Below are 22,245 nucleotides of genomic sequence, written 5' to 3'. Positions count from 1 at the left end.
AAATGAGACTCAGAATATAATAATCACTTTATCTCTGGGTATTTTATTAGAAATGCTCTACACAAGAAAGAAAACATAGAATTGGGTTACAGGGAGAAAGAGGGCTGTGTGTTAACATTGTAATCTCTGAAGACTGAAGAAACTCTAGCTGGAGACACGCACACAATACCTTTATCAAAAGAGTAGAAGGGATAACAGTTAACACCGCTGATTGGGTGACTAATCTTTAAGTTAAAAAAAGTATATATTTTTTTTACTGCAGTTCAACACGCCTTACATGCTTTTCTTTAACATACAATCACTGTCCTCAACCCCTCACACCTCTCCTCCTACACCAGGAGTTTCACTATCACTCCATCTATATCTCCCTCCCTCCCTTTCAGAGAGAGAAAGAGAGGATAGCTGTCTAGTACTCATATTTACATGGTTATGGTTCAGTTATGTTCAAGTACAACCACACTTTAGTAATGGAAGGGTCCAACCCCTCCAGGTTATAGAGGGTCATCTTGAGATGGGATGTTTCCTGATTCATCTGGAATTCCTGATGTTACAAGGATGAACAGGAATACTCTGCCGGACATCTCTGTGGAGCCAATCTCATCCCTGATCATAATATATGGTTAGACGGACCGGGATGAGAATGGAGAACATTCAAGAGACCAAGCCAATCCAGAGCTTACAATGAAAAACAAATACCCACACATACACAAAACCTAAAATCAATGCAATAGTGAGAATGAGAACTGGGACTGGCTCTACACAGAGAAAGGCCAGTGGTGGCTGTCACCAATCCACTGTGAGATTCTGTGCTTGGATGAACCATAGGAAACTGAAACATTCAAATCAATAAGCAAATCACACCCCCATGTTGACTAGTATCTTCCAACACCAGTCACATTCCCTGTTGATGACGGACAACAGAACCCTAATAGAACTCAGCTGTAGACTGACTGGTGGTTAACTGTCTCCATTTTAAAAAGTACACTTCTGAATGGAAGTGTTATTTGGTAATATAACCTGTAATAATGCGTTTCATAACTAATTTACAACCAAAGGAGGTTGGTGGCACCTTAATTGGGGAGGATGGGCTCGTGGTAATGGCTGGAGTGGAATCAGTGGAATGGTATCAACTACATCAAACACATGGAAACCAGGTGTTTGATGCCTTTCCATTGGCTCCGTTGCAGCCATTATTATGAGCCGTCCTCCCCTCAGCAGCCTCCACTGTTTACAACTCAGTGAGAAGATGTTAATACTACCTCAGCTTAGACAGGTACAGCACCTGAGGTACTGCGTTCAGAATCAGTCAGACAAACACACACAGGTTATGGCTGCCATATGACAAATGTGCCAGAAAATTAAATAAGAAAAAATTGAATGAAAACAACTTATCACAACGTGCTTGTGTGTCGGATAAGTGATGACAGGAACACACTGCTGAAGAACAGTTTACAGTGAAGAGCTTTCCTTCCCATACCTCCTCTCTCTTACTAAAATATCTGCAGTTTATAGTACTCTATCACCCTCCTTCCCTCCAAAATATGATCTCCTCCTCCTCCTCCACCTTCCCCTCCCTCTCTCTTTTTTCTCTCAGACAGGTTTGTCTGTCTTGCGTGCGGTGATGAAGGCCATGCCGTGAGTCCTGAAGTGTGTGTTCAGATCCGAAACCTTCTCAAAGCGTTTCCCACACACCTTACACCCCACCCTGCCCTCCCCGTCCTCCCCCAGCGGTGTGGGGGGGTGAGACGAGGAAGAGGGAGACCCTGGCAGGGAACCCCCTCTGGGACTCCCGTCACCATGGTTACCGCCGTTGCCGGGAGATGATGTCAGGGAGCGGTCGTTATGGCCGTGACGGCTGTGGTTGTCAGGGGGCGTGTCTCGAACCCTGTGGCTGATGAAGCGGTGGCGGGAGAGGGAGGGGGCGGAGGCAAAGCAGGCTCCACACTGTAGACACTGCAGGCTGACTCCTCCCCCCAGGGCCTCGGAGCGGTGCTGGAGGATGTGGTCCAGGAAGACGGCGCGGTCCTCGGTGGTGAAGCCACACGGAGCACAGTGGAACCCAGACTCTGGCTGAGGAGGGGGGGCCGAGGAGGTGACGCGAGGTCTCTTAGCAGGGATGATGCCCTCGGACACATCGTCCTCTTCCTCCTCAGTCTTCAACCCTCCTCCTCCTCCGTCTTCCTCAGCTGAAACAGTGAACGGAGGGTTGGAGCCTCCGTCCTGCTCCGAGGAACTGTCGGCCCCCTCTGCACCCCTCCCTCGCTGACAGACAGAGAAAATTAGAGTTAATGACATTTAGCATTAATAACCGGTCTTCCTATATTAAGGCTGCAGTCGGTAGTTGTGAGAGAAAGTGGAACTCTACCTTTGTGTCCACAGCTGACATGCCGTGTCTCAGCTGGACATGTCTCTCCAACACCAGTCTACTGCTGAACGTCCTCTTACCCTCACTACACAACCTACACACACAAACACACGTTAGGGTTTAGTGTAGGGGTTAAGGTGAGATACAGCTGCTGTAGGGTAGTATAGGGGTTAGCGTGTAGTGTGCATACTTAGTAGCAGTGGATGACTCATTTAGACTCTAACGTGGGGGTAGGGTATGTAGGGGTTAGGGTGTAGTGTGCATACTCACCGGCAGTGGAAGGCTCGTTTGATGCCCTTGTGTTTGACTCTGATGTGGCGTCTGAGGCTGGACGTGGAGGAGAAGGAGTTCTCACACAGACTACACGGGAACTTCTTCAGGATCTACACAAAACACAGGCACCTTACAGTGAACAGTCCCCTCAGCTCCCCTAGTTTAAAAACAGAAAGGCTACTAAAGACAATGATGCTTACTGAGAAAAACGGCTGAAAATCTGTTCTTCAAAGAAAAAAAAGAGGGCAAACTTTCCTGGATCCCTCCACTTCATGTGAGAGGTGACTGTGCTCCAGAACTTTAGATATACATGATATGACTTTATAACCTATATGATCGGGCCCAATCCCAACTTGAGAAACACCTGGGGAGCTCAAAGGTGAGCATAAATAAACTCTGATCGTATTTTGATGGAAGAACGTAAGTGACGTATTAAGCATAACTTTTCTCAAGTGAGGATTGGGCCTGTGGTGATTAGGTGATTCGTTTAAGGGCCAGATAGGGGTTAATTTTGGGCGGGACTGGGCCCGTGGGCCGGCAGTAGAGTAGGCCTGACCTAGAGGGTCAGAAGATACAATGGATCACTGATCAGTTAGAACCGATTCAGAATCAATCTACTGTACTGCACATCAAACAGTATATCACTACTGCATGAAACATTTAACTGTCTTTATGTGTAGTCTATGTGCAGTCTGTGTTCCTGACCTTGCCATGCTGCTCGGCCATATGGGTAATGTAGTCCTCTCTGTCAGCGTAGCGGGCGTGGCAGGGAGCACAGCTCCACCCTGGGCTTGTCTTACTGCTCTCTTCCTCCTCCTCTTCCTCCCTTCCCCACTCCTCTCCGTCAGAGCTCTCCGTCTTCACCGAGCTCCGCACCCGAGGGGGAGGGGCAGGGGAGGGCGCCATGGCAACGGGAACTTCCTGTTTGACTGCGGGGCCTCTGTGAGTAGTCTGAGCGAGGGAAGGGGGAGGAGAATAGAGAAAGGAACACAGCAGATAGGGAGATTGAGGAAAGTTAAGCTACATATCATATCAACAGAACTGACTGACCCAAACCCAGTCTGGAGAAGGACTGTGTGAGAGGAGAACCCATAGATGTACCTTGATGTGCTCCAGCATGGAACTTCTCTGCGCGTAGAGCTTGGGGCATTCAGGACACTTGAACACGTGCACCTTCTGCTTGACTAAGTGGGTGTCAAAGTGTACGTACAGCAGTGGCTTCTGGGTAAATACCGTGTCACACATCACACACTTGTAGATCATCCTGTAAGGAAGGAGTGAAGGGTATAAGCTTTAATGCCATATAACACTCCTTCCGTGGCCTCCAACTGCTCTTAAACGCTAGTAAAACTAAGTGCATGCTCTTCAACGGATCGCTGCCCGCACCCGTCCGCCCGACTAGCATCCCTACTCTGGACGGTTCCGACTTAGAATATATGGACAACTACAAATACCTAGGTGTCTGGCTAGACTGTCAACTCTCCTTCCAGACTCATACTAAACATCTCCATTCCAAAATTAAATCTAGAATCGGCTTCCTATTCTGCAACAAAGCCTCCTTCACTCACTCTGCCAAACATACCCTCGTAAAACTGACTATCCTACCGATCCTCGACTTTGGCGATGTAATTTAAAAAAATAGCCTCCAACACTCTACTCAGCAAACTGGATGTAGTCTATCACAGTGCCATCCGTTTTGTCACCAAAGCCCCATATACCACCCACCACTGGAACCTGTATGCTCTCGTCGGCGGGCCCTCGCTACATATAAGTCGCCAGACCCACTGGCTCCAGGTCATCTATAAGTCTTTGCTAGGTAAAGCTCTGCCTTATCTCAGCTCACTGGTCACCATAACAACACCCACCCGCAGCACGCGCTCCAGCAGGTATATCTCACTGGTCACCATAACAACACCCACCCGTAGCACGCGCTCCAGCAGGTATATATCACTGGTCACCATAACAACACCCACCCGCAGCACGCGCTCCAGCAGGTATATCTCACTGGTCACCATAACAACACCCACCCGTAGCACGCGCTCCAGCAGGTATATATCACTGGTCACCATAACAACACCCACCCGCAGCACGCGCTCCAGCAGGTATATCTCACTGGTCACCATAACACCACCCATCCGCAGCACGCGCTCCAGCAGGTATATATCACTGGTCACCATAACAACACCCACCCGCAGCACGCGCTCCAGCAGGTATATCTCACTGGTCACCATAACACCACCCACCCGCAGCACGCGCTCCAGCAGGTATATCTCACTGGTCACCATAACACCACCCACCCGCAGCACGCGCTCCAGCAGGTATATCTCACTGGTCACCATAACAACACCCACCCGCAGCACGCGCTCCAGCAGGTATATCTCACTGGTCACCATAACACCACCCACCCGCAGCACGCGCTCCAGCAGGTACATCTCACTGGTCACCATAACACCACCCACCCGCAGCACGCGCTCCAGCAGGTATATCTCACTGGTCACCATAACACCACCCACCCGCAGCACGCGCTCCAGCAGGTATATCTCACTGGTCACCATAACACCACCCACCCGCAGCACGCGCTCCAGCAGGTATATATCACTGGTCACCATAACAACACCCACCCGCAGCACGCGCTCCAGCAGGTATATCTCACTGGTCACCATAACACCACCCACCCGCAGCACGCGCTCCAGCAGGTATATCTCACTGGTCACCATAACACCACCCACCCGCAGCACGCGCTCCAGCAGGTATATCTCACTGGTCACCATAACACCACCCACCCGCAGCACGCGCTCCAGCAGGTATATCTCACTGGTCACCATAACAACACCCACCCGCAGCACGCGCTCCAGCAGGTATATCTCACTGGTCACCATAACACCACCCACCCGTAGCACGCGCTCCAGCAGGTATATCTCACTGGTCACCATAACAACACCCACCCGCAGCACGTGCTCCAGCAGGTATATCTCACTGGTCACCATAACAACACCCACCCGTAGCACGCGCTCCAGCAGGTATATATCACTGGTCACCATAACAACACCCACCCGCAGCACGCGCTCCAGCAGGTATATCTCACTGGTCACCATAGCAACACCCACCCGCAGCACGTGCTCCAGCAGGTATATCTCACTGGTCACCATAACAACACCCACCCGCAGCACGTGCTCCAGCAGGTATATCTCACTGGTCACCATAACAACACCCACCCGTAGCACGCGCTCCAGCAGGTATATCTCACTGGTCACCATAACACCACCCACCCGCAGCACGCGCTCCAGCAGGTATATCTCACTGGTCACCATAACAACACCCACCCGTAGCACGCGCTCCAGCAGGTATATCTCACTGGTCACAATAACACCACCCACCCGCAGCACGCGCTCCAGCAGGTATATCTCACTGGTCACCATAACAACACCCACCCGCAGCACGCGCTCCAGCAGGTATATCTCACTGGTCACCATAACAACACCCACCCGCAGCACGTGCTCCAGCAGGTATATCTCACTGGTCACCATAACAACACCCACCGCAGCACGCGCTCCAGCAGGTATATCTCACTGGTCACCATAACAACACCCACCAGCAGCACGCGCTCCAGCAGGTATATCTCACTGGTCACCATAACACCACCCACCCGTAGCACGCGCTCCAGCAGGTATATCTCACTGGTCACCATAACACCACCCACCCGTAGCACGCGCTCCAGCAGGTATATCTCACTGGTCACCATAACAACACCCACCCGTAGCACGCGCTCCAGCAGGTATATATCACTGGTCACCATAACAACACCCACCCGCAGCACGCGCTCCAGCAGGTATATATCACTGGTCACCATAACAACACCCACCCGCAGCACGCGCTCCAGCAGGTATATATCACTGGTCACCATAACAACACCCACCCGCAGCACGCGCTCCAGCAGGTATATCTCACTGGTCACCATAACAACACCCACCCGCAGCACGCGCTCCAGCAGGTATATCTCACTGGTCACCATAACACCACCCACCCGCAGCACGCGCTCCAGCAGGTACATCTCACTGGTCACCATAGCAACACCCACCCGTAGCACGCACTCCAGCAGGTATATCTCACTGGTCACCATAGCAACACCCACCCGCAGCACGCGCTCCAGCAGGTATATCTCACTGGTCACCATAACACCACCCACCCGTAGCACGCGCTCCAGCAGGTATATCTCACTGGTCACCATAACACCACCCACCCGCAGCACGCGCTCCAGCAGGTATATCTCACTGGTCACCCCCAAAGCCAACACCTCCGTTGGCTGCCTTTCCTTCCAGTTCTCTGCTGCCAATGACTGGAACGAATTGCAAAAATTGCTGAAGTTGGAGACTTATATCTCCCTCACTAACTTTAACCTGTTGGGGCTAGGGGGCAGTATTTTCACGGCTGGATAAAAAAAACGTACCCGATTTAATCTGGTTACTAATCCTACCCAGTAACTAGAATATGCATATACTTATTATATATGGATAGAAAACACCCTAAAGTTTCTAAAACTGTTTGAATGGTGTCTGTGAGTATAACAGAACTCATTTGGCAGGCAAAACCCTGAGACATTTTCTGACAGGAAGTGGATACCTGATGTGTTGAATTACCTTTAAGCCTATGCCATTGAAACACACAGGGGCTGATTAATGTTTTGGCACTTCCTATGGCTTCCACTAGATGTCACCAGTCTTTACAAAGTGTTTTGAGTCTTATACTGTGAGATCTGACCGAACAAGAGCCTTGGAACGGTGATGGCCGATTAGACTCTGGCGCGCGAGGTCATGTTGGGTACCCTCGTTCCAATACGTTTTAAAAGAGAATGCATTCGTCCACCTTGAATATTATTCATGTTCTGGTTAAAAAAGGCACTAATGATTTATGCTATACAACGTTTGACATGTTTGAACGAACGTAAATATATTTTTTCCCCTCGTTCATGAAGTGAAGTCCGGCGGGCTTAGATCATGTGCTAACAACACGGAGCTTTTTGGACATAAATGATGAGCTTTTTTGAACAAAACTACATTCGTTATGGACCTGGGATTCCTGGAAGTGACATCTGATGAAGAGAATCAAAGGTAATGGATTATTTACATAGTATTTTCGATTTTAGATCTCTCCAACATGGCCGTTTGTCTGTATCGCAAAGTGTGATTTCCCAGTAAGGTTATTTTTAAATCTGGCAAGTCGATTGCGTTCAAGAGATGTAAATCTATAATTCTTTAAATGACAATATAATATTTTACCAATGTTTTCTAATTTTAATTATTTAATTTGTGGTGCTGACTTGACTGCCGGTTATTGAAGGGAAACGATTTCCTGAACATCAACGCCATAGTAAAACGCTGTTTTTGGATATAAATATGAACTTGATAGAACTAAAAATGCATGCATTGTCTAACATAATGTCCTAGGAGTGTCATCTGATGGAGATTGTCAAAGGTTAGTGCATCATTTTAGCTGGTTTTATGGTTTTGGTGACGCCTGTCTTTGAATTGACAAAACATTACACACAGCTATTTTCAATGTACTCTCCTAACATAATCTAACTTTATGCTTTCGCCGTAACACTTTTTTGAAATCGGACAACGTGGTTAGATTAAGGAGATGTTTATCTTTCAAAGGGTGTAAGATAGTTGTATGTTTGAAAAATTTGAATTTTGACATTTATTTGGTTTCAAATTTGCCGCTCTTGAAATGCACCTGCTGTTGATAGGGTGCACCACGGGTGGCACGCTAGCGTCCCACATAGCCCCAAGAGGTTAAGCATCAGCTATCTGAGCAGCATACCGATCATTGTACCTGTACACAGCCCATCTGTAAATAGCCCATCCAACTACCTACCTCATCCCCATATTGTTTTTATTTACTGTTTTTGCACACCAGTATTTCTACTTGCACATCATCATCTGCACATCTATCACTCCAGTGTTAATCTGCTAAATTGTAATTACGCTACTATGGCCTATTTATTGCCTTACCTCCTTACGCCATTTGCACACACTGCATATAGACTTTTTCTATTGTGTTATTGACTGTATGTTTTGTTTATTCCATGTGTAACTCTGTGTTGTTTGTGTCGCACTGCTTTGCTTTATCTTGGCCAGGTCGCAGTTGTAAATGAGAACTTGTTCTCAACTGGCCTACCTGGTTAAATAAAGGTGAAATAAATAAAAAATGAAAAAATATCTGAGAACACAACCAGTGTGTGTGTACATACTTGGCCTGTCCTCCAGTGAGTGTGGGGTGCTGGGTGTTGATGTGGCTCTGGGCGCTGGGGGAGGACTTGAAGGCCATCGGGCAGCTGGGACACTTATGGAACACCTCACAGTGGGCCGTCTGGATATGGGACTTGACCGAGTTTAACCCTCCAAACACCACCTGACAACTAGAACACCTGCAGACAGAGAGAAATATCATTGTAGATGTTGTCCCTAAACACTGGCTGCCCTACAGGCCAGAGCACGGCCTGTAGGGCAGCCAGAGCACGGCCTGTAGGGCAGCCAGAGCACGGCCTGTAGGGCAGCCAGAGCACGGCCTGTAGGGCAGCCAGAGCACGGCCTGTAGGGCCGCCAGAGCACGGCCTGTAGGGCAGCCAGAGCACGGCCTGTAGGGCCGCCAGAGCACGGCCTGTAGGGCAGCCAGAGCACGGCCTGTAGGGCCGCCAGAGCACGGCCTGTAGGGCAGCCAGAGCACGGCCTGTAGGGCCGCCAGAGCACGGCCTGTAGGGCAGCCAGAGCACGGCCTGTAGGGCAGCCAGAGCACGGCCTGTAGGGCCGCCAGAGCACGGCCTGTAGGGCAGCCAGAGCACGGCCTGTAGGGCCGCCAGAGCACGGCCTGTAGGGCCGCCAGAGCACGGCCTGTAGGGCCGCCAGAGCACGGCCTGTAGGGCCGCCAGAGCACGGCCTGTAGGGCAGCCAGAGCACGGCCTGTAGGGCAGCCAGAGCACGGCCTGTAGGGCCGCCAGAGCACGGCCTGTAGGGCCGCCAGAGCACGGCCTGTAGGGCCGCCAGAGCACGGCCTGTAGGGCCGCCAGAGCACGGCCTGTAGGGCAGCCAGAGCACGGCCTGTAGGGCAGCCAGAGCACGGCCTGTAGGGCCGCCAGAGCACGGCCTGTAGGGCCGCCAGAGCACGGCCTGTAGGGCCGCCAGAGCACGGCCTGTAGGGCCGCCAGAGCACGGCCTGTAGGGCCGCCAGAGCACGGCCTGTAGGGCCGCCAGAGCACGGCCTGTAGGGCAGCCAGAGCACGGCCTGTAGGGCAGCCAGAGCACGGCCTGTAGGGCAGCCAGAGCACGGGCTGTAGGGCAGCCAGAGCACGGGCTGTAGGGCAGCCAGAACATGCTCCTCAAACAATGGTTGGTGTGTGGAGTGAAATAATTGTTATATTTATTTCTCAGCTGCTCATATTAAGCACATGCTCCGCTATAAAACCCAAGTAGCCTACAAAACGGACCAGCGGGAAAGCGCACAGCCTCCATTCACTATTGGAGTGCATACAGATGACATGTCTTTTTCCCCTGCCCCTGTGATAATGAGCCATTCTAAATCAAAATAAATTTGACATATTAGTAAAGAAAAGATTAAATTAAGAATAGTCTGATGGGTGAAAATATGATCACTTGATGAGAGCACAGATGTGCAGCCTGAGGCAAGGAACAGAGTGCAAGCCTTTTCTGCTACTTTTCTCAAATCATCAGTAGCCTGTAGTCGCACCATGCAGCCCATATGTTTTGATTTCTAAGACATTTCTGTATCATTCACAACTAAAGTTCTTAAATAACTCAAAATCTAGAATATAGGACCTGTTTCAAATGATCACTTTTATGCTCAACATAGCTACTTCATATGCGAACACACTCTGTAATGGGATTGTTTTCCCCCAGTTTTACATATCAATTATACTGTTATAAAATCATATAAAATAAGGCATATATTGTCAGCTAAATGAACAAGCCTACAGCCTATGGCATGGAGCATAGCCAGATAACATAGGCCTACAGTAGCCCAACTCAAATGTTATTCTTCTGAAATACATTTTCTTCATATCAAAATGTTTCTTTACACCTGACTAAAATAAATAATCAGTTTATTCTGATGGTGTACATTACATAGATTTATTATACTTTTTTATATGGTGACGTTCCGAAAGTGCACACGTTTACGTTAATTAACGGTCAATTTCCTTGAGACCGGCAGACTTTAGCAAAATTTCATGACCGCTACAGCCCTATTTGGTGGTAAGGCAATCTGATCCTAGATGAGTGTCTACGGGAGTAACTAGGTTTGTTTCAACTACAGAGGGATTGAGGGGTGAAAGGTCACCTGTATCCGATGCGTCGTGTGAAATGGAGACAGGCCTCCCCCAAATGGGATTGGAAGGCTGGCTGCTTGGCCACACCCCCACACTCTGGGCAGACGTAGGGGGGGCGGGGGTTGTGGATGCGAGCGTGAGCAGAGGCACTGCAGCCGTTAGGAAGGAGCATGGGAGGAGAACACTCCGTACAGGACTGGAGAGAGAGAGACAAATGGGGAAAGGAGGGTGCACAGGTCAGTAAGGCAGGTACTCCTAAAGCTATTACATACAGTGTCTAGACTGAAAAAGTTCTGTGGATTTTTGAACACACACACTGCTCTACTCACAGTGTTAAGGGCTGGTTTGACCTCTTGGAAGTGGGCAGCCACCTCAGCCTTGCTGCAGAACTGCACCTTACACTCAGGACACTTGTTATTGGTGTACAGCACCGGCTCTGTCGCCTTCTTACTGATGATTGGCTGCTGCAGCTGGGGTGCGGGGCTCAGGGTTGCCGGGGTCACTGCTGAAGTCACAGCCGGAGCAGAGGAAGCTGGGACAGAGGAGGTGGAGAGGGAGGGAGAGAGCATGCCTGAAGGAGGCATAGAGAGAGACAGGGAGATAGATAGGGGAAGGGGAGTGAAAGGTAAAGAGGAAAAAAGAGTGAGAGGTAAAGAGAAAGGTGGGGTAGATAGGTACTGATAAACAGCGCTGCACTAGTATTCATAAAGCGTCTCAGAGTAGGAGTGCTGATCTACGATCAGGTCCCCCCGTTTATATAATATTCATTATGATCTCAAAGTCAAATCTGATCCAAATCAGCACTGCTACTCTGAGATGCTTTACAGTGCATTCGGAAAGTATTCAGACCCCTTGACTTTTTTCACATTTTGTTACGTTACAGCCTTATTCTAAAATTGATTAAATTATTTTTTCCCCCTCATCAATCTACACACAATACACCATAATGACGAGGAGAAAAAAGGTTTTTAGAAATAATTGCAAATGTATATATATTTTTTTAACAGAAATACCTTATTTACATAAGTATTCAGACCCTTTGCTATGAGACTCCAAATTGCGCTCAGGTGCATCCTGTTTCCAATGATCATCCTTGAGATGTTTCTACAACTTGATTGGAGTCAACCTGTGGTAAATTCAATTGATTGGACATGATTTGGAAAGGCACACACCTGTCTATATAAGGTCCCACAGGTCCCATGTCAGAGCAAAAACCAAGCCATGAGATTGAAGGAATTGTCCGTAAAGCTCAGAGAGAGGATTGTGTCGAGGCACAGATCTGGGGAAGGGTACCAAAAAATGAACAGTGGCCTCCATCATTCTTAAATGGAAGAAGTTTGGAACCACCAAGACTCTTCCTTGAGCTGGCCGCCCAGCCAAACTGAGCAATCGGGGGAGAAGGATCTTGGTTAGGGAAGTGACGGAGAACCAGATGGTCACTCTGACAGAGATCCAGAGTTCCTCTGTGGAGATGGAAGAACCTTCCAGAAGGACAACCATCTCTGCAGCAATCCACCAATCAGGCCTTTATTGTAGAGTGGCCAGATGGAAGCCTCTCCTCAGTAAAAGGCACATGACAGCCACTTGGAGTTTGCCAAAAGGCACCTGAAGGACTTTCAGACCATAAATGCCAAGCGTCACGTCTGACGGAAACCTGGCACCATCCCTATGGTGAAGCACGGTGGTGGCAGCCTCATGCTGTGGGGATGTTTTCCAGCGGCAGGGACTAGGAGCTTAGTCAGGATCGAGGGAAAGATGAACAGAGAAAAGTACATTGATCTCCAAGACGAAAACCTGCTCCAGAGCGCTCAAGACCTCAGACTGAGGCGAAGGTTCACCTTCCAACAGGACAATGACCCTAAGCACACAGCCAAGACAACGCATGAATGGCTTCGGGACAAGTCTCTGAATGTCCTTGAGTGGCCCAGCCAGAACCTGGACTTTAAGCCGATTGAACAGCTCTGGAGGGACCTGAAAATAGCTGTGCAGCGACACTCCCCATCCAACCTGACAGAGCTTGAGAGGATCTGGGAGAATGGGAGAAACTCCCCAAATACAGGTGTCCCAAGCTTGTAGCGTCATACCCAAGACTCGAGGCTGTAATCGCTGCCAAAGGTGCTTCGGCAAAGTAAAGGGTCTGAATACTTATGTAAATGTGATATTTCATTATTTTATTTTTTATACATTTGCAAACATTTCTAAAAACCTGTTTTTACTTTGTCATTATGGGGTATTGTCTGTAGATTGAGGCGGAAAAACTATTTCATCCATTTTTGAATAAGGCTGTAAACTAAAAACATATGTGGAAAAGGTCAAGGGGTCTGAATACTTTCCGAATGCACTGTATGTATACAGTCCTAGGTGAGATATGAAGGTAATAGCACACAGTCTCTCTTACCGATGGGAGTGGTGTCCTGTTGGCCTATCATCTGCTCTACACTGACAGGTCTCATGACCAGGTGGGAACACTGCATGACCAGTCCCCTCTCCTTGTGTTCCCTGGCGTGGAGCAGCAGGCTGCACTTGTTGAAGAATGCCAGCCGCTTGGCACAGTGGTTACAGGTCACCTCGATCCTCAGGGACCGCCGGTCGTAGTGGCGGGCCAGGCTGCGCTCCAGGGCAAACGCATCGCCACACTCCAGACAGCGGTAGCCCTGCGACGCAAAGGAAGAACAACATGAATACAATACCTGCATACTCATTGGTGTTGTATGTATTGGCTGGCGCAATCAAATTTCCCCTTTGGGGATTAATATGTGCCCTTGAGCGAGGCACTTAACCCTAATTTGCTCCAGGGGTGCCGTAGTACTATGGCTGACCCTGTAAAATAACACATTTCACTGCACCCATCTGGTGTGTGATCATAAAAAACAACATAAACAAGAGCGATTTATTGGTCTACTGAACACAAGGTCAAACAGAAATTGGACGTCCGCTTTTACTCCAACCACTACTAGTGCAATATTGAATCCATGCTGATATAGACCCATCAAACTCAACTCTGGACCTTAAAGCCAGTTCCACTGTGTTTTTTCATTGTTCCCATCTAATCTGGGACCGATTTAGACCTGGGACACCAGGTGGGTGCAATTCATTACCATGTAGAACAGAAAAGCAGCAGGCTCTGGACCTCACGGGGTAAGAGTTGAATACCCCTGATATAGACCTAGGTCTGTTACCTGTGCAGGCAGAGGCAGGTCCCACTCCGGTGGTAGTGGTGTACAGAGGTCTGGTCTGTAGCTGGGCAGCAGGTTCTTGCTGTTGAGGATCTTGTTGAAGGCCTCCACCAGACTGGACTGGCTCCTGGAGATAATGGCTCCTGTACTGTTCACTATGGAGGCTGGTCTACTGCCCCCCTGAGGGGTGAGGAGGGGGGAGGGGGACACAGACACACCTCCATTCAGGGTCTTCTGGCCCAGGCTGCGCACGCCGCCCCCCCCTGGACTGAATCTGGGGGATGAGGAAGAGGCGGAAGAGACAGAAGGGAGGGCTGCTGACTTGGTGATGCTGACAGCCGTAGCCGACACTTTGGGCTTGTTGCTGTCGGCGGCCATCTTGTTTTGGGCCTTGCTGGCAGCCATCAACATGGCGGTACTTGCATCCTGGAGTGTAGACACAGGCAGGAGGCTGCCACCCTTTGACTTCTGCTGCGGAGGCTGCTGAGATGCCACCCTCCGGCTGAGGACCTTACGACTCCCCGGGGAGGGTTTGGAGCCATCTGCGCCTTTTGAGGGGGTCCCCCCTGCTCCTTTGGATGCTACTCGCGTCACTGTCCTGGTGATGCTGCCTGTAGGGGTCTTGACCGTTTTGATTCGGACTTTCAGCGGGCGAACGGGGGCTGTTGGTGTTGTCGTAGCGTTGGCCAGAGCTGTCTCTGTGTCTCCTGTTTGTCTTCCATCCACAACCTCCATCTTCTCACTGTTCTCTGACCTGCTCCCCAGGCTAGGCTCACTCTCCATGGGCTCCTCTCCCTCTCTAGCCCCCTGTGGAGTTGATGCTGAGGTTGGTACAGGGCTGGAGCTCCTCTTGGGCACAGTGGACATAGCAGAACCTGTCTGGTCAGGCGGGGGGCTCTCTGGTGAGTCCCTCTCCTCGATCACATGTTCCGGGTTTCTTTCCTCCATCACAGGGCTAGAGATGGGTCTGGGGTTACTGAGGGCAGCAGCCAGCCAGGACTGACGGGCCAGGGGCTGGGCAGGAGGAGGGGAGGGAGACCTGGGGGTGGAGGGTACTTCATCTGGAGGGGGGGGTTTAGAGCTGGAGGATGTCTGAGAGATGGAGGGAGGGGGTTTGGAGGAGAGAGGAGGAGGGCAAGAGAGGAGAGGAGGGGAGGAGGGAGTTGGGGAGCTGAACAGCTCTGAAGAGGACACTTGGCGGTGTCTGCGTGGAAATTTGGGAGGGGAGCACATGGGAGAATCTGGGCTCTCTTGGATCACTAGCGGGCTTCCCAAATCCGGTTCAGAGTCGTCCTCATCCGAGTCCATGATGCGCCTCACCCCCACTCTCAGGCTTCCGTTGGAGGGAGGGGGGGAGGAAAGAGGCCCGGGAGAGCACGGAGTGTCCTCACTCAGGATGGAGGGAGGAGAGAGGTGTGGGTTGACAGAGAGTGAGGAAGAGGATGATGATGATGAGGATGTGGAGGTTATAGGACCAGCAGAAGTATGAGAGGAGAGAGGTTTCCGTCTGTTGAGAATATTAACTGTATGTTTGGTTGTGCAGGCCGACCCCCCTGCGCCTCCAATGCTGCCCCCTCCTTCACTCGCAGTGGGAGGGGAGCAGGTTGACCAGAGATCCCCGTTGGCCTGGCCCAACGCCTGGCCTCTCACACTGGGCTCCAGCGTGACTGTGGACCCCTCAAACCCATTCTGGAGGAGAGGTTCTGAGGAGACCAGACCAGGCATCCTAGGAGCCAGTTGTGAATTCAGCAGGGCCCCCTTGACTCCCATCCCAGTCTCCACCTCAGGGTCTGTCCCACTGCCCCCAGGGCTGTCCCCATCCTCTTCATCTGACCCCTCAGTCTCTTCATAGGAGTCAGGCCTCACCCTGTTCTTAACAATCACACTGACCACTGGAGGCTCACTTTGGGAGTTGGGAGGGGAGTCAGTGGGGCTGGAAGGTCTTGGCGAGGGACCTCCGGCCCCCGACACGCTGCCCCCGACCTTCCCTGACCCCTCCCCACCCTCTTCCGGCGCAGACTGGATGGCCTCTTTGGCATCGATGTCTGGAATGTCGAAGGCTGCCAACAAGTCGTCGAAATCTGGGGTTTTCATGTCCCCCATTCCTGGATTACAAAACCTGCAGAACAGACACACAGGAGTGAGAAACAAACACTGTTGTCTCCAACCCAACCGAAGCCTGAGGCAGGACCGAATACTATGAATCTTGATAATACATGACAAACCTAGATGTGACTTCCTGTTTTGAACATGCATCATCATCATCATAATGTTGAATTGCAATGTTGAATAGCCTATATTTCAGGTAGCTATGTAAGTAAATTACTAGAACCCAATAAACCTCAAACCTGGCAAACTTGTTGAATGAGTTAGCAGTTAGAAGCAACCACTTTATTTGGAAGTTAGAAACTTGTTTGAAAGTTCAAGTTCCCCAACTGCCCTCGTGTGAACTGGCTACTGAGCTAATGTTAGCAAGTTAGTACAGCAAAGACAGCTAGCAAGACCGATTGCTAGGCCTAGTTTTTTCTTGTTACACATGCTTCATGCAGTGCAGCTGTACTAGCTAGCTAGCTATTCTCGCTGAGTTTGCGAGAACACAAAATGTGGATATTTTATCGTTATCAGACAGAATGTGTATTTAGCTATGTAGCTAGCTACCACACTGAACTGTCAACCACCTCGGCACACATACACTAACTAGTTACGTTCCCTTCTAGCATTGCTCCGACAAGCTAGCGTAGCTAACATTACTTAGCTAGCTAGAATTTTCTACGTCGTCGTCAACGCAAGGAAGCCTTTTAACGCCTGCTTTTCAGGTATTTAAACCATACAATTGGAAATGATTTAAGGACATTCATTTGAATAAGCGGTTTATACGGGTATATGTGACAAGCAGAAATGTATATCTAGTTTTAATGGAGTTTTAAATGTGAAGGAAATGTGGTTTGTTTACCTGGTTCTTCGGTTCCAGACTTTCCTTTTTGACGCATGAGTTGTTCGTCACCAGAAACGATGGGGGAGATAGGTCCTGCCAGGTTCATAACGTGTCAACGTTGGAAGCTGATGTGTATGCAATTTTCCAGCTGTTTTCCACACTCCTGCCGTACATACGTGTTATATTGTAATGCCTTGTTCTTGCTCTGGCGAGTGTTGGCTATCATTTCCTGAAAATGGCAGTGGTACAATCAAATAACCTTTATGGCACAATGTCCTCCAAAGCCAAGGGCATGCTTTTGCTGCATTTGTGGTGTTGCAGGGACAACATTTAGACAATGTATCTTATGTGTTTCACAAAGCATGGCTTTTCAGAAAGACCTACAGTTACACAGGGATAGTTTGCAATAAAATCAATGTTTATCTGACATTTTTATAATAAAAGTCCATATTCCACCACATCTGTTGTGTAGTCATCAATCCCCTCTTTGGAAGGAGTATGTGTACAGCATGTCAACATTGGTACAAAATTCCACAACAACCAGACGAGGTGTTCTCTTGAATTATGTAAATGTATTTATTATTATCAGCACACAAATGTACACTTACTGAATGTGCTTGGGTTGATAAGGTCCCACTTTAGTACAAACTTTTTTTTTTTTTAAAGGCAACATGCATCATTAACCTTGACACAACAAAGATAAAGAAAGCCCTGTTGAACTGTTTGAGTATGGCAATACAAAAAAACCTAGAGGTCATTTGAGGTTACAGTTTGCACAACTATTATATTAAAGGAGCCATTGTCAACAGGTCAACGCCAGGGTATCTATTATGTTTACTGTGTAAATGTTCATTTCTTCTTCTCATCGTTTTTATCTTTCTTGCTGTCAGGTTTGGATCCTGTCTGTGAGGCCAGCGAGCCCATGGCATTCCGGATGGCCTCGTTGTTGGGGTCGACACCCGGTAGGTTCTCCAGGACGCTCTGGAGGAACTCTGGGTCCTGCATCACATCATAGTCCTCCTCATCCTGCAGAGAGAGATTAACATACGCTAGAAAAACAAGAGCCTTTGAGCATGTGTAACAAGCGGGATATGTCCACTACACATGTACACTTTCATCTCAGTGGTGTGTGAGAGTTGGCCGTACCTTAGCACCCTCTGAGTCTACGGGGGCTCCTGTGTCCATGTCCATTGACTCTGCACCAAACTCTGCTGGGTAGGATAGGACAGATGTTACAGACTGACTGTGCCATGTTATAACTGGCTATGGCTGGTTATAACAGGTGTATGTCACTGACCTCCACCCTGCATGGACATCTGTAGGGCGTAGGCAATCTGCTCGTCCTCCGTCATGCGGCTGAAGTCGGGCATAGCGGGCGTGGCCGTGTCAGCCTGGGGGACTGACATCTTCAGCAGAGCTTCGTCTGACTCTGGAACAGGGGGAGGTTAACAGTTTAGTCCCACATATGCAGTGTCTCCCTCCAGGGAAAATTCAAGTACAGAGAGGGGAGAGAGATAATGGTGTATGGGCATTGGTTGGTTGCCAGTTATAGATGAGTGATTAGTTTGTAGGTGGAGGGTTATAGTTATGTGTACAGGGTGTAGATGGAGAGTTGTGTATTTGTCTCACCGTCAGCGGTAGGCGAGGGAACCCCGGCCTCAGCAGCAGACACCACTGCTGCCCTGCGAGTCTCATCCTCCTGCCTCTGTCTCTGCTCCTCCATAGACACCCTCAGAGCCTGGAGAAGGTGCAGAAAAAGTTCATAGGAGGAAGATTGTAGCATACGCTAATAATCATCCAAAAAAGAGGCAATGCGAGAGAGAGAGAGAGAGAGAGAGAGAGAGAGAGAGAGAGAGAGAGAGAGAGAGAACTAGAAAGCGTAAAAACAAGAGTGAGAGAAGATGATCAATCCATCTAGTCCTCCCCCTCTCACCAGTGCCAGCTCTGGGTCTGCACTGGGGTCCACTCCAAACTCAAAGTCACTGGAACCCAGGCCCAGCATGGCTCCTCCCTCTCCAGCAAGGATAGGAGAGGACAGCAGGGCATCAGCCAGACTGGGGCCTGGAGGCACTGTCACAAGGTGGGACCCTGCTCCTTCCTTCCCATTCAGAGTGTTGATGAAGGCCGTCAGCTTTTCTGTGTTCACCTCCTGGAGACCAAAAGGAGTTTATGTAAGGGAGACAGTGATGGCTATAAAGAAATAATGAGACCAGATAAATATTAGGTAAGATATTTGGTACCTCCTCGCCAAAGTTAATGATGTCCACACTGACTTTCTCTTTCTTTAGACGCTTTGCCATTTTCACCAGCTAGAGAGAACGTGACAGGAAATGATGTCAGAGGGGACATGCATGCAGTTATCAACACATGCCACACACTGCATTGATAGAACACTCACATCCTTCTCGTTGTCCTCCACTGGGCTGCCCACAAAGGCAATTATACGCATCTTGTGGTTCTTCCCCTGTCTGTGCTTCAGAGCCAACTGGGAGAGGAGAGGACACAGGGTTCAGTGTCGTGACATACAATAAGATGAAGTGTATTGTATTATTGTGTAGTATACATACATGTGCCACTCTGATGCCTGTGCAGAAGCTGATGTTTCCACGGGGCTGGACAGCGTGCAGTTTAGACAGTATCCTCCCCGCGTCTGCAGTCAACGTGGTCAACACCTCACAGTTACTGCGCAGAGAACAATAGTTACTACACATTTCTTACACGCAATCACTAAAAATAATCACAAGTATCCTGGCATCCTGTAATATCTAAATGATGAATGTTTAAAAATGTTGTTGCGACCATAGGACAAACACAAAGACACATCTCACACACACAGCTCCTTACTTGGCCATGGTGATGAGGCCCACATTGTTCTCGGGGTTGCTGCGCGTCTTGGAGTGACACACAATGTTGACAGCATCTTGCTGGGCCTGAAGTCTGGTGGGGAGGAAGTCTCCATTCCTCATATACTCACTGTTGTCCACACTGAGGCACACGGACAACCCAGTACATACATACATACATACATACATACATACGTTACACAGTGTAGCATGTAGGCCAGGGAGGGGCAACTCCAGTCCTCAGGGGCCAGAGTTGTGTCACACCCCACATCATCCCATCCCTAGCAAACACAGCTGATTTAAACGAATTGCATTCTAAACTGAAGATCATGATTAGTTGATTCTTGGAGTCAGGTGTGTTAGCTGGAGCAAAACTGTGACACCAACTAGGCTCCCGAGGACTGGAGTTGCCCATCCCTGATGTAGGCCCACTAGAGCAGGGTTTCCCAAACTCGGTCCTGGGGCCCCTCCTTGGGTGCACATTTAGTTTTTTGCCCTAACACTACACAGTTGATTCAAACCACCAAAGCTTGATGAGTTCATCATTTGAATCAGCTGTGTAGTGCTAGGGCAAAAAACAAAACGTGCACCAGGCCTGAGTTTGGGAAACCATGTATTAGAGCACAGTGACAAGGTGGCTGGTATTATATCTATATTTAGAACAGTGTAGCATAAATTAGTTAATGCTGCCATTTGTACGTTTTTGGGCGCCCCCGACCAAATTCACATAGAAATGTGAGTTATGTAATTCTCATTGAAAGCAAGTATTTTACATTTGGTTTTGTACACCAGCTTCAAAACAACTGAAAACACAATATTTGTGGTTATGGAAAATATATTTCACAGTGGTTTAGATGGTACAATGATGCTCTACACTATACTTGCTTTTTTTTGTCACAAACAAATTATAACTATTAGAATTTTAGAAACCAGGAAATGGCGGAGCCATTTCTGCAACGTGCATCTTAGTGTGCCCTTTAACTGGCAACAGTTTAACATTCTGCCAACCGTTTTCCCCAACCAGGACTCTCCATTTTACCCCCTTCTCCCATACTACTGCTAATCCCTAGACAGACTGACGGTAGGGGACATATTGAAGTGCCTAGCTAGCGAATGTTGTCGATGTTGACATAGGAAGCTTTTATCCAGAGCAGCTGAGGTAATCGTTTACCGAACCTTATGTTTAAACCACTGCCTTGTTTACCAAATAACAAAGAATACTAGCTAGCTAACGATAAGTTTAGGGATGAAATGCTTGCTACATTGGCAAAAATCCATCACGACCTTACTTGAAACAACTTCTCGGAGAACATCTTGCTAGCTAACTAAGCTGCTCTAAATTCTCTGATGTGTTGTATTGCAATCATAACCGTTGCATGTCATAGCGAAGCTAGCATTAGCAAGCCAAAAATGACTCAGGAAAATGGCTAGGATTGCTGGCCGGACGTGTTTACATAACTCATGTTAGCGGCAATTTCATGATTTAAAAAAAAAAAGACGCACGTTCACATTAAACTAAACAAACTCTTCCTCTTACTTAGTTTAAAGAATAATACATATGACAATTTATTGTACCTTACCAGACCATAGTACTTTCGAGCCCCATCTTGGAATCTTTTTGTTGCTGTCTACGTCACCAGAACTGATGATCGATGGGAAATGCAGTTCAGCCCCAAAATACCTGCTCATATATTTGTTGACAATGACTTACACGTACACCACAGGAGGTTGGTGGCACCATAATTGGGGAGGACGGGCTGATGGTAATGGCTGGAGCAGAATTAGTGGAATGCTATCAAATACATCAAACCATGTAGTAATTAGTGTAAATAACTCATTGTGGACCCAATAGCACCCTCTTCTGTGCCCTTCCTTCCTTTCCAGCCATTATGAGCAGCCTCCACTGACATACGTTATGGACCAAGAGAGACTGCAATCCACATTTTGGTTTGGTTTACTGAGCAGGGAAGCTGAGCAGGGTTATCAGGGTCAAAGGTCAAAACATTCAAAAGAGCACAACTTTTGAGGGCCATGGTTGGAAATAACATTAACCAGGAATACATTAGGAGCTTTTTACAAAGAGGGTGGGTTAGGGAGAAAAAGTAGTGAACGCAAGAACACCTAATATAACATTTTTAGGGCCCTGCTTAAGGCCTTCTTTGCCTCTCCTGCAAATAAAAACCTAAAAGTCAATATACTGTAAAATTCCATGTCAAGGACATGACTCCCCCACTCACAAATAAAATGATGTGAGTTTGTGGATCTACTGTAGTGTAGACCTACCCTTCCAATCCCTAAACAGTTGTATCATG

The 22,245-nt window shown here is 48.7% G+C and overlaps 2 protein-coding genes across 4 annotated transcripts; both read right to left on the bottom strand.

Annotated features, from left to right (window-relative positions):
* Positions 1 to 23: 23 nt before the first annotated feature.
* Positions 24 to 17,359, bottom strand: LOC106574387 (zinc finger protein 687a). Of its 2 annotated transcripts, XM_045698626.1 has the most exons (11): positions 17,109 to 17,359; positions 14,159 to 16,274; positions 13,378 to 13,633; positions 11,309 to 11,550; positions 10,991 to 11,175; positions 8,889 to 9,065; positions 3,740 to 3,902; positions 3,344 to 3,589; positions 2,636 to 2,748; positions 2,366 to 2,459; positions 24 to 2,262 (listed from the first exon to the last, which is right to left on the bottom strand). In XM_045698626.1, exons 2-11 carry the CDS (start codon positions 16,256 to 16,258, stop codon positions 1,591 to 1,593), a joined length of 4,248 nt encoding a protein of 1,415 aa, XP_045554582.1. In that variant the 5' UTR covers positions 16,259 to 16,274; positions 17,109 to 17,359; the 3' UTR covers positions 24 to 1,590. The 2 variants fall into 2 exon arrangements, 1 of the variants encoding a protein (XP_045554582.1); XR_006759939.1 differs by lacking the exons at positions 24 to 2,262; positions 2,366 to 2,459; positions 17,109 to 17,359 and adding an exon at positions 2,839 to 3,194 and having other exon boundaries at positions 2,634 to 2,748.
* Positions 17,360 to 17,642: 283 nt separating this feature from the next.
* On the bottom strand, positions 17,643 to 21,740 carry LOC100194679 (26S proteasome non-ATPase regulatory subunit 4). Of its 2 annotated transcripts, none has more exons than XM_014150258.2 (10): positions 21,514 to 21,740; positions 19,935 to 20,075; positions 19,658 to 19,772; positions 19,489 to 19,575; positions 19,331 to 19,399; positions 19,024 to 19,239; positions 18,720 to 18,828; positions 18,388 to 18,519; positions 18,237 to 18,301; positions 17,643 to 18,116 (listed from the first exon to the last, which is right to left on the bottom strand). In XM_014150258.2, exons 1-10 carry the CDS (start codon positions 21,537 to 21,539, stop codon positions 17,940 to 17,942), a joined length of 1,137 nt encoding a protein of 378 aa, XP_014005733.1. In that variant the 5' UTR covers positions 21,540 to 21,740; the 3' UTR covers positions 17,643 to 17,939. The 2 variants fall into 2 exon arrangements, with proteins under 2 accessions (XP_014005733.1, XP_014005742.1); XM_014150267.2 differs by having other exon boundaries at positions 18,237 to 18,298.
* Between the last annotated feature and the right edge of the window lie 505 nt (positions 21,741 to 22,245).

This window comes from Salmo salar, chromosome ssa02, assembly GCF_905237065.1.
Source record: "Salmo salar chromosome ssa02, Ssal_v3.1, whole genome shotgun sequence".
Lineage (NCBI taxonomy): Eukaryota > Metazoa > Chordata > Actinopteri > Salmoniformes > Salmonidae > Salmo > Salmo salar.
The sequence above is the reverse complement of the archived record's forward strand: the minus strand, read 5'-3'. Positions and strand labels throughout refer to the sequence as shown.